Raw genomic sequence first — 19,977 nt, forward strand, 5'->3', positions numbered from 1 at the left:
TAGGAAAGAGAATGTAAATAGGGGAACATTTTATGTACTACTTTTATATAATTTTTTATTCTTATATTGAAAGTGATTAATAAGAAGTAATAAAATAATAAAACATTTGTATTTCACACTACAAAATAAAGATATAAAAAACAATGCGCACAAAAAATATATAAATATTAATTTCTGACGGAAATATTAGCAGTAAATGTGCATTAAGCCCGTTAACGTAAATTTTTTTTTTTTTTCGTGATTCCATTAACGGCAAATGACTAAGTATATTACCCACTTTACACCCCAACAATAGCGAAGAAAACAAACCTCTTTCTCTCCTTTCCTTTGCGCCATCTTTGGGGTATCACTGCACTTAACCGACTGAGAGAGTATATATTAGGTTCCCTGCTACCTTCTTTCTTTCTTTCTTCTCTCTTCTATCTTGGTATTCTCTCGCTACCTGTGAGAGATTTTCCATGACTGCGCCAAAATTTTCCCACACTTTCCCGAGAAAAATCCGATACTGCCTCTCTTCGCCATACTCTACCCTGGTTCTGAGTTCTTCCCGCAGATTTCGATAAGCCCCGATAAAGAGTTTGTTAGGGTTTTGAGAACATCGCAATTTTGGTTCATATATATAGGGAGAGAAAGAGAGACTAAGACTCACTCTCTTCGTTAGGGTTTTCTTTTTGTTCGGGGATTGGAGATGGGGAGCGTTGATCGGGATGGGGATCGTGCTTTCAAGGCGAATTTCACCGCCGATGGTGCGGCGAAGCTGAAGGAGAGTGTGAAGGAGAAGCTTAAGGAGTTCATGGGGGAGTACACTGATGACACTCTAGTGGTACGACCTAATTCGACACCGTTTCTGAATAATGTGGTGTGCGTTTTCCGGATATTTTGTATTTGGAAGCGAAGTCCAAGTGTAATTTCAAATGTTCTGCATTTGGTAACTGATGTGTTGGATGCTTTGGTTTTCTCTTTGATGAGTCAAGTGCGTCAGTTTCTGAATATTCTGATGTGGAATGAGTTCAGTTGGATGAATTGGAGAAGGGTTTCTATTGAAATTCCCTGTAAAATGTGCATATAAGGTTTAGAATTCTATGAATTTAGTAGTAGAAATATAAATTTTAATTAGAGGCCACTTCTGGTAATAGAATTGAAGGCTATCTGTCCTCTGATTGAACGCCTGTTGCAGGTTCTAATGCATACTAATTTCTTTTGTGCTGCTGCTAGTTTTTGACTTTGTTATTATTGGGTGGAACTGTGTTGCACATGCTGCATATGTAGGCTGCTTCTGATATGTGGCAGGTGTATTCATATGCACATATAGCATGACTCTGCAATTATACACGGTAAATATGCAGTGTTGAAACATGATGCTAGAGTTCTAGTTTGAAAATTATTGACAACTTTGTGAAAGTTTACCTTTGGCATGGATAGAAGACTTATGATGAATAAGAAGGTTTAGTATATGAGCAATGTTTATTTTAGGGAATCATTTCTGAAAAAAGGTTCTCGAGAGTCAAGGCTTGCACCTGGTGGAATTTGGGGAATGGGAACTGTTGATGTACTGAGCCTAACCGTACAAGCAGAGAGGCTGTCTTGAGCATTTAAATCTGTGTCCTATAGTTTATAAGTAACAACTTTAAACAATCACCTTCTGTGCTAATACTTCAAATTTCAGAGGAATATTCAACTTAAGCACTAGTTTGTGTAAGTTTTTCCTTCTAGAATGTACTGAAATGCCTGCATGCAAGGATAGGCTGTGGGTTTATCTAGTGTCCAAATCTTGGTGATAGTACTTGATTTTTGTTTAGTTTTCCTGATTAGTGGTCATTACCTTCCAGATTGAAGATTGTAGTGGTCATTACCTTGCATGGATAGTCAGGGTCAACCTGATTTAGAACCATTATTTGGATGTTTGTTTGTGTTCCTGTCAGTTTTCCATATTATAAGAAGGCTGGATAGTTGTTTGGAGATGACATGAAACTGTGTAATGAGATAACGGTTATAATGTAAGCTGGACAGTGAATGTTTTGCAATGTAATACCAACAAGAGCAAATAATAGTTTTAATAGAGGTGAGAATGTTAAGCTGGATGTGTGAACATGTAGGGGAAGATAAGATTAGAAACATAAGTAGTTGAGATCAAGGTATAGTAGCACCAGATGATAGATGAGGAGACGAGTGAAACTTACCTAAGGTGGTTTTCTTCATGTCAGTAAAAGACAAATGGAGCCACCACTTAGAAAAGCATATGAAAAATGGAAATTGGAAGACAGTGAGATTAAATATGGTAGAGGAAGACCAGGATGTTTTATTTTATATTTTTGGGAGAATCCATTAAAAATAATTTATTTCAAATGGATTTTGGTATTGGTTTTTATTAGACCATCACCTAGTGGGATAAGACATAATTTTTGTTATTGTATAGAGGCTGACTTGCTGAATTATAATGTGTAATTCAGATTGAATGTCTTCAACTGTTTCTTCCATATATTTATTTTTGGCCAATGTTTTGGTTATATGTAATCCACATATGATTGTTAGTTTGTTACTATTATAATTATTAGTAGTAGTTGAATGATAAGAATGGTTTCCTTTATTTATTTACTTATTCTCTTTAAATTTTATTATATAAGTAGTATAATGTTGTAATTGGAGTTATTAACTAGTGAGTAAAGACAAATGAATATGAAGTTATAAATATTTCATCAAAGTCATTTGATTTTATCGAGTAAACTAAAGTTCTTATGCAATGGCAGGAATATGTTATCGTGTTATTGAGGAATGGAAGGAAGAAAGATGAAGCAAGGAATGAGTTAAATGTTTTTTTGGGGGATGACAGTGATTCTTTTGTATCTTGGTAATTTGAGTTCCGTCTCCAATTTGATTGATAAGTTTTAAGATTATTTAATTTAAACCAGTATGGTATTTACACCCCATTATTCTTTGTATATGTATTCATTATGGTAACAGGTTGTGGGATCATCTAGAGTTGCATTTAGGCTCATATGTACAACCAAAAGAATTGCTGAATGAGGCTTCTAAGAAAAAGCTCACATCAGAGGTCCAATCTGAAGAGTTGGAAAGAGGGAAGTCTGATAAGTTATCTAGAAGTCGGCATAACAAAGATTGGAAAGGATTGGTCAGGGGTGAAGCAGAACCACCTCCCATTCGCAGCTGTGTTGTTGACACTACCCATGTGGAGGATAAATCACAATCTAGGATACATCGTGGTGAAAGGTCACTGTCTCCTAAATCTCCAGTTCAGAAGAAAAGGGGCCGAGCTGATGAACCTCAGTGGACAAAGGTTTGAGCTGCTATAGTAATTTTCATGATTGCTCGATATGTTTGCAAATTGCATATATAAATTGCATTCAATTTTGAGCCCTGAATTTTTATCTGCATTCTTGTATCATGGATTCTTATGCCTCTTTCCATTACCTAGTAAGTGTAAGGAAATCCCTATGCAGATAAAATTACTAGTAGTGTATGCTATTTTCCTTGTTACCATTATTTTTTCCCCTACGTTTTGGTATTATATTTTGATGTATTGATATAGCTTCATAATGGTTGCCTTACTACCATCGTGATTAAAACTCCACTCTGAATGACGTGTTGTAATTTACACATCATGCAAAGATGAAGAATAAATGTAAGATATTAAATTAGGGAGATATTTAGGCACACTAAATAGGAGGATTGTATCATTTCTCTTCTTGTAAACAAGAGTATCTCTTGATCCTTTGCTTTCAAACATCTGACAAAGTAACCTTGACAGAGAGATGCAGGATCCCAAATGAATATTGCTGCTCCTCGACGGCTGCTTCAGTTTGCTGTGCGAGATGCTGTTGCCACTTCTAGGCCTTCCAGTTTGGGCTCATCAGTAGAACCATCATTGAAACGACTTCGTTCTGTTGTTTCGACATCAATTGGCGAGACATCATTGGTGGAACGTCCCCAGCGGATACAGTCTGCGTCCAAGGTTGCAAATCCAATGGCGCCAGTACTTAAAGCTGTGGCAGATGCTGCAAAAGACGTGATAAAATACAGATCCTCTCGTAGTGTATTCGATCGACTAGGTCGTGGGATGGATCCATCAGATGACAACAATCCACCAGAAGATAATTATCAAAATCAGGAGCATGACCAATCACTATTTCTTCGAACTTCTGATTACATTGGACAGTCAAATGAGACTATGGTGGAACGTGAAACTGGTTTTCCTTATGATTCAACTTCGGATAATGAAGGGTTTGATGATGTTAATGTTATGGGTCATAGGGTGACTGGAGCTTCTCGGAACAGGGGCAATGATTCATTGATGTTGCAGTATAGTGTAGCCAAAAATGCGGAAGATGGCTTGCGCCTAAAATGCAATAGAGAGCAGGAGCAAATTTCTGGTGCACCTAACACTTCACATAAGATTGTGAATATATCTGTTAATGTAAATACGTGGAAGCCACCGCACTATCATGAACCAAGGGAGGTTAAAGAAATAGATGGTTATAATACCATGGACAGTAAAATAGGAGCTCCCAGAACTGGCTTGCGACTAGTGAAGGAAAATGCTAGCACTCTGAAAACTAGTAATGGAATTGTGGGTTGCTCACACATACATGCATAGACTTCTCTGTTAATCAATTAACATTATGCTTAAAGCTTTCAATTTGAGATCATTTTCATTGATATTATGTGATTTAACAGGTAAATGCTGCTCCTGATGTTCAGAAAGAATCCAACAAGGCACAATTTTCTTCAGGTATGTTCTAAACTTTGATGGAACAATTCTTGCTTCCAAGTGGAATGAAATAATTTTGCTTGAAGGCTACTGAAGTGTGATACAATTGCTTTATATGATATGATACATAAAAACAATTTTAATAAATTGTAAAATGTAAAATAACGGTGGAACATGATACATCAAATAAAACATTATATTTATATATCCGACTGAAACATTTATAATATAACATCGAAGACATATGCCTTATCCTACTAGGTGGAGTCAGAGTCAGCTACATAGTTCAAATGATGCCATACTGCAATGTAACACATCAAATGATCCAAATCTTTATAATGAAATCTTCCTTTGCTTTGCTTTTGTACTAGGAAACTCTTGTACCAATCTTGTATTACTGTTCTCATCCTAATGAAATTCTTTTTATTCCAAAAAATGACCCAAATCTATTTATAATTTATGATACTCTTAAGAAAACATTTATAATAATTATAATTTTTTAAGATTTTAGATATGACAATTGGTCTCATCCCCATGTAAATAGAAAGAAAACCTCATCTTGTAGTTCAAAATATTGGTTACAAAGAAAAGAACTCTTAAGGTGGTAATATTTGGTGCATATATTTATATATGTATACATTATGTATATGTGACCCAAACAAAGTATTTATGCATTAAAGAGTATGATTGATTGCATATTGTGTTTGTAGGTTTGAGTGCTTCTGGTCGTCCTTCAGAAGATGCTGATTCCAGAACCATTTTCATTAGCAATGTAATAACTCTGAACTCTTATTTTCTTGGTGGAGGAGAGGAAGCTTTTGTGAGAGGTGGGATTTATTTTTGTTTCTGAAATTTCCTTTTGTTGATTATCACAGGTTCATTTTGCTGCCACCAAAGATGGTTTGTCCCGTCATTTTAATAAATTCGGGGAGGTGTTAAAAGTGGTTATACTTACTGATGCAGCAACAGGGCAGCCAAAAGGGTAAGATGTTTCAAGTTTGTGTGGCACATTTGGATATCAAATGTTCAGTATAACTACACTTTGTACTTTATATTGATTCCCCATTACTTGAGCAGGGCTGCTTATGTTGAGTTCATGCGTAAAGAAGCGGCAGAGAGTGCATTATCTCTCGATGGCACTTCTTACTTGTCCCGGATTCTCAAGGTATTGAAACAGCTTGATAATGTATTCATCTGATTCATAGGGCTTTCCCCCCTCGTGAAATCTACTTTGCTCCAGGCATTTTTCTCCTTTTAATTCCTTTCCATTTTAGAGATGAAAAATGCTATAGCAACTATTAATATACTTGGGTACATGTACTTAGATTTTAGACAGTGAACTTGGTTAGTTTTATAACTTAGTATCTCGTCCTGGTCATTTTTAGTTATTACCTTGGGTTTGATACTTGCATTGTTAGATAATACTAAACGTGTTTGGATGAAGTAACTTTGTGGCCTAATGTGGAAGTACGCGTCAATTAATGTATGCAAATGTTGTAGCTTTTAAGCTTAAGACAATGTTGCTTAATTACTGTGTTTGTTACTACCCATTTGCAGGTGGTTAAGAAAAGTGCTGCACCCCAAGAACCATCTTTAACCATGACATGGCCACGTGTTGTTAGGGGATCTCCATTTCCTGCTGCTAGGTTTTCCAGACTTCCTTTTGCAAGAGGCATTCCTGGTGCATTTAGAGCTCGGCCTCCGGCTAAACTGGGTGCTCGGAGCTTGCAGTGGAAGCGAGACGCTGGTGGTCAATCTGACAATGGTACATCTAGTAGTGGCAATACATCTCAACCTGCGAGTCGGGGTCTCACCTATGTCAGAACAGAGTCAAAGCCGCAAAGCAACTTGGGTACTACTACTTAATTTGATTCTTAAGATGGCGAGATATTGGTTGCACCGGAGTGTCTTAAATGTCTAGTCAAAAACAATAAAAAAAATTGATAGAAAAATATTAAAAGGTAATGGGACCGCTGGCTTAATTTTTGGAAGTTTGTTACATGGAGGATATTTAGATATCTAGATCCCCAAGTAGGTGGAGATGAAGTTAAATAATGTCTCTATTTTCGTCTGGCTGTTGAAGCGGCATAAGTGGTGGGCATTGATTTTTAATTGGAATGAACAATGAAGATATGAGGAATTGAGGATGTCACGAATTGTATTAGATTTGTCCGTACAGTTGGAGTGTCTTCGTAGGTTGGACCCCGTCATGATCCTCTTTTTGTTTGGTGACAATCTATTCAACTGCTTATTTTTGAAGGGATATTGATGAAAAAGGAAAAGAAGAAAAGAAAAGGAAAAAAATAAAAAAGAAAAACGGAAGTGTGGGAAAAAGATTAAAAACAAAAGTTGAGAATTTCATTGATGTGCTCCATTCAACTTCATTGTTTATATAGTTAAATATTTTGTTCGTGCTGTAATCTAAAATTATGTACTTCTGCTGGTGATACTTTTTTAAGTAAATATACTTTTTTTTAAACAGAAAGAAATTAAATCTTTAGTATTTTCTTTTGGTGCTAATGTAAATATTTTAATATTTTCTATCTTAAAGTTGACATTTAGCTTTAGAAAATTTTTTTTCATCAATTTCTGAATTGAACGAAAACATTTAAAGTTTTGACTTCTATCTTATTTTTGCATCAAATAATCTAGAATCTCTTTTCATTCGGATTTTTCAACTTCATCAAATAATCCTGAACCTCTTGATCCGGATATTTCAACTTCATTGAATGGTAGGAAGTTAAAGTTGAGCTGAAAGTAAATGACTAAAATGATATTACAAAATTGATATTGCTGATAAAAACAACTTACTAATGAGTAAAATTTTTTAAAGAATGAAAAACGCAATAAAAATAATGTGTTAAATATATGTCTTCAAGAAGAAATTTAGAGATTGAAATCTGATGAATTTTATAAATATGATTTAAGAAATGAGACTATAATCTTTAGACTTTGGTAATTTTAAGTAATTGTTTTTTTGCATTTTTTAATCAAATATATAAGTTGTTCACCGCTTTAAAAAAAAAAACATTTTTGTTATTTTCGTTATATTTTTTTTTTTGTGACTTAAAAGAAAATAAACAAAAACTAAGAAAGAAAAAAAATAAGAAACTGCTTAAGAAAGGCAGTCTCGCTGAATACTACTCTCAAACTCCTTCCAGGGCAATGGAAGCTCCACTTGGGGAGAAATAGTCCTCATTGCAGTCTTTGCCATGATGTCTGCTACTGTATTTGCATCTCTCAAGATCAACCGAAGATCAGCACGCCATTTCCAAGACATGATATCTCGGATTTTTAACACCAAAGGATCAATAAACCCAGAGCAATCTTGTAAATTATTGACAATAGTAAAAGCCTCCACACAGTCTGTCTCACATATAATGTCTCTTTGTCCCGAGTCCCATGCTAAAAGAAAGCCTCTCCAAATAGCAAACAACTCTCCTTGCAAAATGCTACGACTCTCAATTGTTCCCAGACAGCCTCGTTGCCACCTTCCCTTCCAATCTCTGCTAACACAAGCAAAACCAACTCGAGCACCACTGCCAGGATAGCTAGCATCACAATTAATCTTAAAGGTACCCACTGAGGGGGGAATCCAAGAGCCACTAATGGTTGAGGGGATAGATAGTCGTTGCAACTCAAAAATATTTCGGAGCTCCTTTTCTAAGGACAAAGCCATACCAATCACCTTGTCTGTGGTCCAATGCTCGTGAGGATGAAAGATCTCGTTATTTCTCGAACACCAAATCCACCAGAGACCAGAAAAGAATCTAAAGGGGCGCTGTTTGCTATTATGTAAGAACCAACTCATCAAATCCACTGGTTGATCGGAGATCCCTAAAGCTTGCCAAACAAGTTGGGCTTTTGGACAATCCCGAATACAATGTAAAACCGACTCCTGACTTGAGAAACATCGTGGACAGCTATCCGTGTGCGAAATGCCCCTTCTAAAACGAAATGCAGCAGTAGGAAGAGCCTCCCGAAGACATAGCCAGGCCAAAAATTTGTGCTTTTCCGGAACATGTTGACGCCAAAGCCAAAGCCAATTACCCCTATCCTCCCAACTAAACATCTTCTTACTGAGCCATAAATAACCACTATGAGCATCATAAACCTTTGAGGCCGCACCAGTCCAACACCAACCGACCTCTGAACCAGCTTGAACATCTGGGTTGTAAGAATTAATGTTGCTCTGCAGAGACTGATTCAGAGGAGAATAGATATTCTCAAGGTTCCACTGTCCAGATGACCAAAGGTCCAAGATCCTGAGATCCGAATAAGAAATGTGAACATAATCCATCTCCTGACACAGTCGCCCCTCTCTTCTCCATTTAGAAAACCAAAAGTTCTGTTCCAAATCCCCAATGCACCAACTAAAACCTTCCTTTAGGATATCCCAAGCTCGACATATACTCTTCCAAACATAAGATCCCCTTCCTCGAGACCGACTAAAACAATCATCCTTAGAAGAATGGTATTTCTTCGTCAACAGTTGAACCCATAGCTTGTTGGGATGGTGAAAAAGTTGCCAAACTAGTTTTCCAAGAAGAGCAATATTGGCACAAAAAGGATCTCTAATTCCCAGACCTCCAAACTTCTTAGGAGTGACCAACACTTTCCAGTTAACTAGATTCAGGCCTCTACCATCAGCTTGACCCTTCCATAGAAAGTTTCGCATCATGGATTCTATCTTATTAGTTACCCCTTTAGGGAAGAGAGATACTTGCATGCGATAAGTAGGAATCGCAGTCACTACCGAGTTGAGCAAACAGAGTCTGCCTGCCTTATTAAGCAATCTTCCTTTCCAGCTGGCTAGCCTTCCCCGAATCTTGTCCAAAACATCGTTGAAAGTTGCGCGTGTCACCCGAGAGTGATTAAGGTTCACCCCTAAATACTTGCCCAAGTTCTGAACGAATCTGATGGAGGAGACTCCAGTGAAAATCTCTTTTCTTGTCGCTGAAACATTCCTGGAGCATAGCGCTTTAGATTTTTCCATATTAACCTTCATCCCAGAGGCTCTGCAGCAATTTTCCAAAGCTACCATTACAGTTTGAACTTGCTGTTTTTCAGCTTTACAGAAAAGAAGCAAATCATCGGCAAACATCAAATGAGAAATTCTTGGACCCCCTCTAGAAACCGCAACTGGCTTCCACAAGCCCTTATCAACTTGCTGATTAATAGAACAGGACAATCTCTCCATACACAACACAAATAGATACGGTGATATAGGATCTCCTTGCCTAAGACCCCTGCTCGGAGTAAAGCTATTTAATCTATCCCCATTCCAGAGGATAGACAGTGAGGAAGCAGTGACACAACGCATAATCAGATTGACTGTCGGAGGAGGAAAGCCAAAACTCACCAGGGTTTGTTTCAGAAATCCCCAATCCACTCTATCGTACGCTTTCTCCAAATCAATCTTAAAGGCCAGGGTGCCTTTCTTTGACTTTGTCTTCTTCATGAAATGGAGAACCTCTTGTGCTACAATGATGTTGTCAGGGGTTCCTCTCCCCGGGATAAACCCTCCTTGAAGGGGCCCAATAATCTCTTTGAGATGGGGACGAAGTCTATTGACCAGGACCTTCGTTATAACTTTGTAAACCACATTACAGAGACTAATTGGTCGGAAATCCTTCATGGAAACCGGGTTTTCTACCTTTGGAATAAGAACCACAAGAGTTTCCATCATCCTTGGATCCATATCCAAACCAGAGAACGCATGACGAACCATAGTCCAAACATCAATACCAACAATCTTCCAGTATTCTTTAAAGAAGAAAGCCTGAAACCCATCAGGGCCCGGCGCCTTAAAAGAATGCATACTGAAAACAACCGACTTAACTTCTTCCAGAGTAACTGGCGCTGTGAGGGTACAACAGGCTTCATCATTCAGGGAAGGTAGTGGCACATCACCAAGACAACCTAAGTCTACATCCTCCGACTGGCAGAATAGGCGTTTATAGAAGAAGGATTCAGCTTCCCTTCTAAGGACATCCGGGTCCGTTTCCCACACCCCATCTTGAAGAAAGAGACCATGAATCTTATTATGCTTTCTCCGCACAAGAGTCTGGACATGAAAGAACTTGGTATTTCTATCCCCAAATTTTACCCACTGCTCTCTGGATTTTTGAAACCATAGAAGTTCCTCCTGCACAAGCGTGTTATTAAATTCCTCAATTAGCTGTTTTTCTTTTTGCCGCATAAACAAATCTTCCATTACTTCAAGTCGCTTCTGAAGGAAATTAATCTGTCTCTCCAATTTGCATTTCCTAACGAAAATATTGCCGAACACTTTAGAATTAAACTCCAAAGAGTTCTTCTGCACTTCTGAAAGCTTGCCATGCATCTCTCTGTAGCCAGCCTGCCATGACTGGTTCACAATATTTCTGTACCCCGGATGAGTTGCCCAAGCTGCAATAAACCGAAAAGGTCTATTCTTTTTCGGTTGGGGACGACCTGTACAGCGTACTAGGATAGGACAATGATCAGATTGAAGCCTATTTAAAATTTCTGCGTAAGCCTCTGGAAAGAGAGATAGCCATCCACTATTGATACAAACCCGGTCAAGTTTTTTCGCCACCTCAACACCATTTTTAACCCTTCTGTACCAAGAAAATTGTCTTCCAATAGTCTTCAAGTCAAACAGATTACTATCCCCTAGAGAGGCAGCAAGCCGATCTGCATGATGACTCGAGAAGAGGCAACCCTTAGATTCATGAGAGAATAGTACTTCATTAAAATCACCAAGAACAATCCATGGCCCGCAGAAAGACGAAGACTGAGTAACAAGATAATCCCATAGCAAAACTCTGGTATTAAATTGAGGACTACCATAGATACCACTGCACCTCCAAATCACATTATTTACCTGAACCTCAACTGTAACACACTGATCGAAAGCATCAACCCATTTGCAGTGAACACCCTGTATTGCAGAAAGGAACCAAATACCCCCCTTGTGTCCTGACGCCTCCACTATACCAATAGGGTGATAACCAAGTCTTTCCCAGAACATTTTCAAGTGTTGAAAAGGACAGTGAGTTTCAACCACAATAAAAATTACAGGTTTAAATTTCCTAACCAGCTCTTTACAATTCACCCGGGCTAACTTATTAGAAGCACCCCTAATATTCCAAGCTATTATATTTAAACTATCCATAATATAAATTATAAAAATATAAAACAAGGAAATCAAAGTGCTTCACCAACCTCAAACCGAGGCTTGCCCAGCGGAAGTGACTCCCGTGACCTTCAGGTTTGCCGGATCTCCCTGGAATATCTCCTTAATCCCGCCTACCGACGCAGTAACAGCCGGCAATGCGCCTTCCTTCTCCAATGGAACCACCACGGTAACACCCTCCTTCACGGTTGCAGGAAGACATGACGATGCTTCCACCACCGTGCCTCCATTCTTCTCAACTGGCGAGCTCTGTAGGGACCCCAGCCTTGGTCGTTTCCGGAGAGAGGACCCGCAAGGCACTGGGGTGTGTCGGGTTGAGGAGATCGACGTCTCACCAACACGGGAAGCGCTGTGTCCGACCTTGACTCGTGACCCGACCCTAGCACGATAGGAGCTTGATCCATTCGTGTGAGAGAAGTGAATGGTGGGCCTGATTACTCTACCCGAATCGATTCTGGATTGAATGCCTCTTTGGACCTTGTTATATTGCTTCTGACCCAGCTTGGTTTTACCTTTCCTCACAACTTGCTCCCAGCCTGGTTCATCATGCATGCAAGCCTCCTCAACATTATTTCCTTCCAAATTATTAGCCTCCAAATCTTCTTGCAAATTCGATGCAGGATTCTCGCCAGTAACGCCACCTACCACATTAGGTTCTACTTCATTTGAATTGTGAATTTTGGTCTCAGGATGTGGCACTGCCTTTGTACCGTCCTGTGGCTTGGTGGCATCGGAATCAACACTCTTTCCTTCCCTAGAGTCTTTACCCAAGCACTGTGCCATATCGTGACCATAACGTGCACAAGAGTTACAAATTAAATTTAAACTTTCATACTCCACTACATGAGTTACGCCTTCCACAATGATATGCTTGATCACTGGCAGTCCTAAATTTATTTGAACACATACTCGGGCATATCGTCCTCTCTCAGCCAATTTAGTGGCTAAGTCCACTTTGATGGGAACTCCTATTGCAGAAGCAATACGCATCATGGCCTGTTCCTGATAGCACCAGATTGGGAGCCCCGAAATCCGAACCCATACAAGCGTAGACCCGAAGGATTGCTCACATGGCCGAAAATCTATATCCCACGGTTTTACAGCAACATAGTGCCCATCAATCAACCACGGACCACCAAGCATGACCTTCTCACGATCTTCACATGCATCGAATTTTACCATGAAGTACCCAAACCCCACATCAAGCAGATCAAAGCCACCTTTAATGCGCCAAACCATCCGAAGCTTGTGTGAAAGAGCTGTGTAACTATAATTTTTATCAAGAACCTTAATCACTAAAGCTTCTCGATAAGGCTCTACCAAACAAAGCTTGGCTTCTTCAGTGAAGTTTACACATGGAGGTTGGGAATCGCCCTGCTTGCCCACCACCGTGGCTATACTATCCCCAGATAGAGATCCTGCAAGTGCAAACGCCTTCGATTTCTCTGGACCAATGACTTTATCTCTAAAGGAGATCTTTGTAGGATTTGAAAAACCCCCTCGTGAAAAACCCTCCTTGGCACCGGATGCACCCCCACCCACACTCTCCCCCTTATCTCTTCCGACGGCATGGCCGCCATGCTCACTGTGTTTCGCCCTCAAACACTCGTTCCCGCTCTCTCCTTCTCTCATTCTCTCTGAGTACGGAGTACGTACTCTTTCTCTGCTAGGGTTTACTCTCACAAGGTTGTAGGGATGCTACGTAACTTTTTTTGTCATATTTTCGTCATATTTTTAATTCTTCTTGAAATATATTTGTCTTTTCTATTGTTTTAAGATTATTTTTGTCTCCAATATAAATTTTCAAATATTATTTTAATAGTTTGTCCTTAATGTGAAATAAGTATAAATAAAAATAGCACGAGTAAATAGATTTGTTTTCTTTAATAACTAAATGTGTAATAGTTGCATTCCTTGTTGAGTACTTTTTTTAGCAGAGAATTCTAAAATACCAAAAACTAGGAAGTATACATTGAAAAATGCATTTTTTTTATTGGAAAAATTATAAAAATGTGGATGATGATATGTATAAGGATGTAATGGATACTATTTGTTAATACTCTGACTCACAACTTAGTCAGGACTAAAATGAATAAAGCCCAATTAACACTCTACAAATATTGTTCCAAACTACACCATAGAGGTCGGACAGGGCGATATGGGCCTAGCCTTATTTACCTAAATAAGTAACTATCTCTCCTACTCATTTAGAAAGGAGATCTCAACAACCTCTCCAACAAAAAGGAGTAACGAACCCATCATCAAAGGTGGAACTACTCTAAAGGTAGCTATTAACTCTACATCTACACTTATAAACACCCTGATACTCTCAGGTATTCCTCGAACTCCAATCTACTAAAAATATGCCTAAAACCTTTGCTAACTTAAGTATCGAAATCTCTTGTAGGTACCACCCTCCATCTTCACCAAGACATCGAACGACGGCACCTCGGCACTCGAAGATGTCGCATACACCTGGTGCACGAATCCCCACACTTCGTACAACTGAACTAGCAAGTGCACTGGGTCGTCCAAGTAATACCTGAGCGAGTCAGGGTCGATCCCACGAAGATTGTGGTTTGAAGCAAGCTATGGTTATCTTGCAGATCTTAATCAGGCAGATAGAAGAGTTGTTGGATTTGTGAGATCTATGCTAGGTTGACCTGTTTACAATGATAAGAAGATGGTTAAGGCTTGGAGATACTTTGTCCTTCTGGATTAACTCTGGTCTTACTGTCTTCTTCAACTGTGAATGATTTCTTCTATGACAGGCTGCATGTGATTGACGCTGGTTTGAGAAGCCGCCAATACTCCTCCAGATCTGAACTCCAGGGTTAGTGCGGATCTATTCTGATTGAGGGTGAAGCTCCTGCAGTCCATTCTCCTTAATGATCCTACTCAAAACGCCATAGACAAGGTCGGATCTTCTGGATCAGAGAATGCTGCGCCTTTGGGTTCTAGCCTCTACCACAGAGACCCTAATCTCCCCATACTTCGGCTGAACTGGTGTCTCGAGAAGTCCCCAACGAAGTCGTGGATTAGCCGTCTAAGAGATGTATAATCAAGCTGGTGGTTCATCATTGTCCGATGAAAGACTCACTCTGAACCCATGTAGAATGTGATAACCTTATGCCAGTTCAACGCATTCATATTGATAAAGAACAAAGATACATCTTAGAATAGAGAATCAAACACGAATTGAGAAAGAACAGTAGTACTTTTATTAATCCATAAAACTCAGCAGGGCTCCTCCCCTCAACCTAAGAGGTTTAGAAACTCATACTGATAGAAAATACAATAGGAAAAATTAATATGGCAGATCTCCTTTTATGAGAGGTGTAAAAGTTCTTTAAATACTAAACTAATGACTAAGGATTACATAAGAAAGGGTAAAACAGTCTTTTAGTGCAAAAATCACTTCCGGAACCCACTTGTTGAGTGTTTGGGCTGAGCTTTGATGAGATCCATGTGCTAGGAGGCCTCTAGGGCGTTGAACACTGGCTAGGGGGTCCTCTTTGGGCGTTTGGACGCTGGTCTCCTCCTTTGCGCGCTGGACGCCTGGACTGGGGCAGGAGGCTGGCGTTGGATGCCAGTTTTGGGCCTTCAATTCTGAAGCAAAGTATAGACTATTATATATTGCTGGAAAGCTCTGGAAGTCATATTTCTATAGCCATTGAGAACGCTCCATTTGGACTTCTGTAACTCCAGAAAACCTCTTTTGAGTGCAAGGAGGTCAGATCCGGACAGCATCTGCAGTGCTTTCTCTGTCTCTGAATTAGACTTTTGCTCCAGCTCCTCGATTTCAGCCAGAAAATATCTGAAGTTGTACAAAAACACACAAACTCAAAGTAAAATAAAAAAATGTGAATTTTGCCCTAAAACCTATGAAAACTTAATAAAACTTAGACAAAACATGCTAAAACTTAAACAGTTGCTTGTCCCCAAGCAAGTAAAAACACAGTAGGATAAAAAGAAGAGTAAGATACAATAAATCTCAGAGTTTCCAATGAAGCTCAGTTTTAATTAGATGAGCGGGACTTAGTAGCTTTTTGCTTCCGAATAGTTTTGGCATCTCACTATCCATTGAAACTCAGAAGTGTTGGTCTCTTTAGGAACTTAGAATCCAGATGATATTATTGACTCTCCTAGTTTAGTTCTTTTTTATTCTTGAACACAGCTTTTTAGAGTCTTGGCCGTGACCCTAAGCACTTTATTTTCCATTATTACCACCAGATACATAAATGCCATAGACACTTTAACTGGGTGAACCCTTTTGGATTGTGATTCAGCTTTGCTAGAATCCTCAGATAGAGGTGTCCAGTGTTCTTAAGCACACTCTTTTTGCTTTGGACCACGACTTTAACTGCTCAGTCTCAAGATTTTCACTTGACACCTTCACACCACAAGCATATGGTTAGGGACAGCTTAGTTAAGCAGCTTAGGCTAGAATTTTATTCTTTATAGGCCCTCCTAACCATTGATGCTCAAAGCCTTGGATCCTTTTACCCTTGCCTTTTGGTTTAAAGGGTTATTGGCTTTTTCCTCTTGCCTTTTAGTTTAAAGAGCTATTGGCTTTTTCTGCTTTTTATTTTTTTTATTTTTTTCGCATGCATCTATTATTTTTATTATTTTTTTTGCAACATGCTTTTTCTTTTTCTTTTTGCTGCTTTTTCTTGCTTCAAGAATCAATTTTTGGATTTTTTCAGATTACCAATAATACTTTTCCTTTTTCATCATTCTTTCAAGAGCCAACATTCTTAATTTCAACTTCAAGTATGCACTGTTTATTTATACATTTAGAAAACTAAAGCAATGCCACCACATCAAAATAATTGAACTATTCTTTTTATAAAACTTGAAATTTATGTATCTCTCAATTATTTTCAATTAAAATTTTCTTTTTAAGCAAGGTGAGAGACATATGGAACATTTTACAACTTTAAGACATAAATGGAAATGATCATGCAATAAGAACAAGAGAATAGATAATATAACAGAAAACAGAAAAATAACAAAAGAAAAGGAGATAAAAGAGAACGAATCCACCTTTAATGGTGGCGGCTAGTACTCCTCCTTGAGGATCCAATGTAGTGCTTGATCTCTTCAATGTCACTCCCTTCTCTCTGTTGTTCTTCCCACATAGCCCTTTAGGAGTGGTAGAAGTCAAAAAGCAAAGCTTTTGCAACACCAAACTTAAGAGTTTTGCTCATCTTCGAGCAAATATGAACGATGGGGAAGAATAGGGTGGAAGAAGGTGGGGTAGATGGAGATTCTGTAGGACCTACTGGTCCTGAGAGGCTAGGAAATTCAAATTTTCTGCCCTCCGTATCGGCGTTGAATGCCCAGCTACTATACCATGGCTGGCGTTTAACGCCAGCTTTCCTCCCAGTTGTGGCGTTGAATGCCCAACCAGTGCTCCCTGCAGCAAGACACTCAATCCAGAGTGGTCTGTTTTCATTGCTGAACCTTTCTATTCTCTGTTCTGACTACTACACATGATCACAAACATTAAAAAGCAAGGGAAATCTCTAAAAATAAGCTAAAATAAACTCAAATGAAAATAAACAAAAGAAATAAGAACAGAAATACTTTACTCATGGTTGGGTTGCCTCCCAACAAGTGCTTCTTTAATGTCATTAGCTTGACACTCGATTGCTGACTTTCTTCCTCTTTTTTCAGTTGGTTAACAGAAATGACTCCATGGGAGAAGAGGAGGAGATTAGTGCCCTCAGATTTTTATTCCTCCTAACAAGCTTTCTTTTAGTGTGATGAGCTTGATTCTCCTTGCTTGTTAGGGTAGGGGTTGTATTATTTCTCCATCCCTTATGCATTTTTCTCTTGGAACCTTCCTCTTTGGTAGGTGATGACTGCCCAACACCAAACTTAAGTTTGATGTTTGGAGAAACTGTATGATTTTTCACCAGGGGAGGAGGCTCCAATATTGTACTCTGCATGGAAGTACCTCCTTTGTCAAGGGGTAGTGGAGGTTGAAGGACCTTGATAACCATGTAATCCTTCTGTAACCTCATCACTAATTCGCCTCTCTCAGCATCAGAGAGGTTTCTTCCAATAGATAGAGACCATTGCTCCACAACCTCAACAAAAGGAATATTGATTTGTATCTTTTCAGAGCCTTCCAAGGATTGTGAGTATTGCTCATCCTTGGTATCCTTTTGGGGCATCTGAGGGTGTGGTACTTCAGGCTTTCTTCCCATAAGAGGTGCGTGCAACAATGTGCTCCCAGCCTCTTCTTAAGTCTCTTCTTCATTTAGTTCCTCAACAGTGTGTACCATCTGAGGCTCAGCCTCCTTGGTACTAATGAGGGCCAGACACTCTTCTCTTATCTGTTCAGATAAGTGCTGTCTAGTTTGATTCAACTGTGCCTCTATAGTTCTATTAGAGGCTCGAGCTTCTTGCAGTATCTCTTGCAATTTCAACATTTGCTGTACAAGGGAGTGTAGTTGCTGAGCTAAAGACTCATTCTATTTTGGAGAGTTAGATTCAGTAGATATTTCCTTAACCTCTCCTTTCATAGAAGTCTCATCAAATGAGTACAGATGCTGATTAGTGGCAACTGTCTCAATAAGCTCGTGAGCCTCTTCAATAGTCTTTCTCATATGTATGGAACCACCATCAGAGTGGTCCAGAGATATTTTAGCCATGTCTAAAAGTTCATAGTAGAAGACGTCTAACTGTACCCATTCTGAAAATAATTCAGTGGGACATTTTCTTAGCATCCTTCTATACCTTTCCCAGGCATCATGAAGAGATTCATTATCTCCTTGTTTGAAGTCTTGGATGTCCAGTCTCAGCTGGGTCATCTTTCTTGGAGGAAAGTATTGATTTAAAAACTTGTCTACTAACTGTTTCCAAGTTTTCAAGCTAGCTTTAGGCTGGTTATCCAACCACCTCTTTGCTTGGTCCTTTACAGCAAAAGGAAAGAGTAATAATCTGTAGACATCTTAGTCTACTCCCTCATTGTGTACTGTGTCAGCAATCTTTAAGAAATCTGCTAGGAACTCTGTAGGTTCTTCCTGTAGAAGTCCAGAATACTGGCAGTTTTGCTGCACTAAAGTAATGAGTTGAGGGTTTAGTTCAAAGCTACTTGCTCTGATGTGAGGTATGCTAATACTTCTTCCATAGAAGTCAGCAGTGGGGTTTGTATAGGACCCCAGAGTTCTTCTGAACTCTTCATTCCCATTTGGATTCATGATGAAGAAAGGTAGGAGAAGAAGAAGAATTAAGGAACAAGATGTAAATTATGATTAAAATATTTTTGTGTTTATTTTATTTATTAATTAAATTCGAAAATAAAGGTTAAGTAATTAAAAATAATTGAAAATTAATTAATGAATTCGAAAAAGAAGAGAGAGAAAGAGAAGAAGAAATTTCAAAAATTAGAAGAGAGAGGAATTAGTTGGGAAGTTCTGAAAAAGAAGAGAAAACAAGTAACTAATTAAGAAAGATTTGAAAACAAGATAAGATAGAAGATTAGAAAAGATTTGAATTTGAAAATATTTGAAAAGGTCAACAAGATAAGATAAGAATTGAAAAGATTTGAAAAAGATTTAATTTAAAATTTAAAAGAAGACAGAAAATATTTTAAATTAAAGATAAGATAAAGTAGGTAAGAAAGATAAGATAAGGAAGTTAAGAAAGGATAAGTTTTAAATTAAAAAGATTTGAAATCAAAATCAAAAAGTTAGTTTTAATTTAAAAAGATTTGAAATTTAAATTTTAAAAGAAAGATAAGATAAGAAAGAATCAAATTTTAAAAGAAAAGATTTGAAAAGAAGTTGGAGAAGATAAGATTTGAAATTTGAATTTTGAAATTGAAACAAGATAAGATAAAGGTTTGAAAAAGATTTGATTTTTGAAAAGATTTGATTTTGAAATTTAAAATTTGAATTTTGAAATAAGATAAGATTTTTGAATTTTAAGGAAAGATAAAAAGATAAGATAAGATTTTGAAAAAGATATGATTTTTGAAAAGATTTGAAATTAAGATAAGATAAGATAGTGATTTTGAAATTAGAATTTGAAATTTTCTTTATAATTTTCAAAAATATTT

General features: G+C 38.2%; 1 protein-coding gene across 1 annotated transcript; it reads left to right on the forward strand.

Annotated features, from left to right (window-relative positions):
• The first annotated feature begins 237 nt into the window (after nt 1–237).
• On the forward strand, nt 238–7,215 carry LOC107613233 (RNA binding (RRM/RBD/RNP motifs) family protein). Its single transcript, XM_016315132.3, has 9 exons — nt 238–823; nt 2,748–2,848; nt 2,962–3,295; nt 3,767–4,585; nt 4,693–4,747; nt 5,437–5,498; nt 5,602–5,708; nt 5,804–5,891; nt 6,284–7,215. The coding sequence occupies exons 1-9, from the start codon at nt 689–691 to the stop codon at nt 6,590–6,592; spliced, it is 2,010 nt and encodes a 669-aa protein (XP_016170618.1). The 5' UTR covers nt 238–688; the 3' UTR covers nt 6,593–7,215.
• The last annotated feature ends 12,762 nt before the right edge of the window (nt 7,216–19,977 follow it).

Source organism: Arachis ipaensis, chromosome B8 (genome assembly GCF_059453495.1).
Source record: "Arachis ipaensis isolate K30076 ecotype BB chromosome B8, ASM5945349v1, whole genome shotgun sequence".
Taxonomy (NCBI): Eukaryota; Viridiplantae; Streptophyta; class Magnoliopsida; order Fabales; family Fabaceae; genus Arachis; species Arachis ipaensis.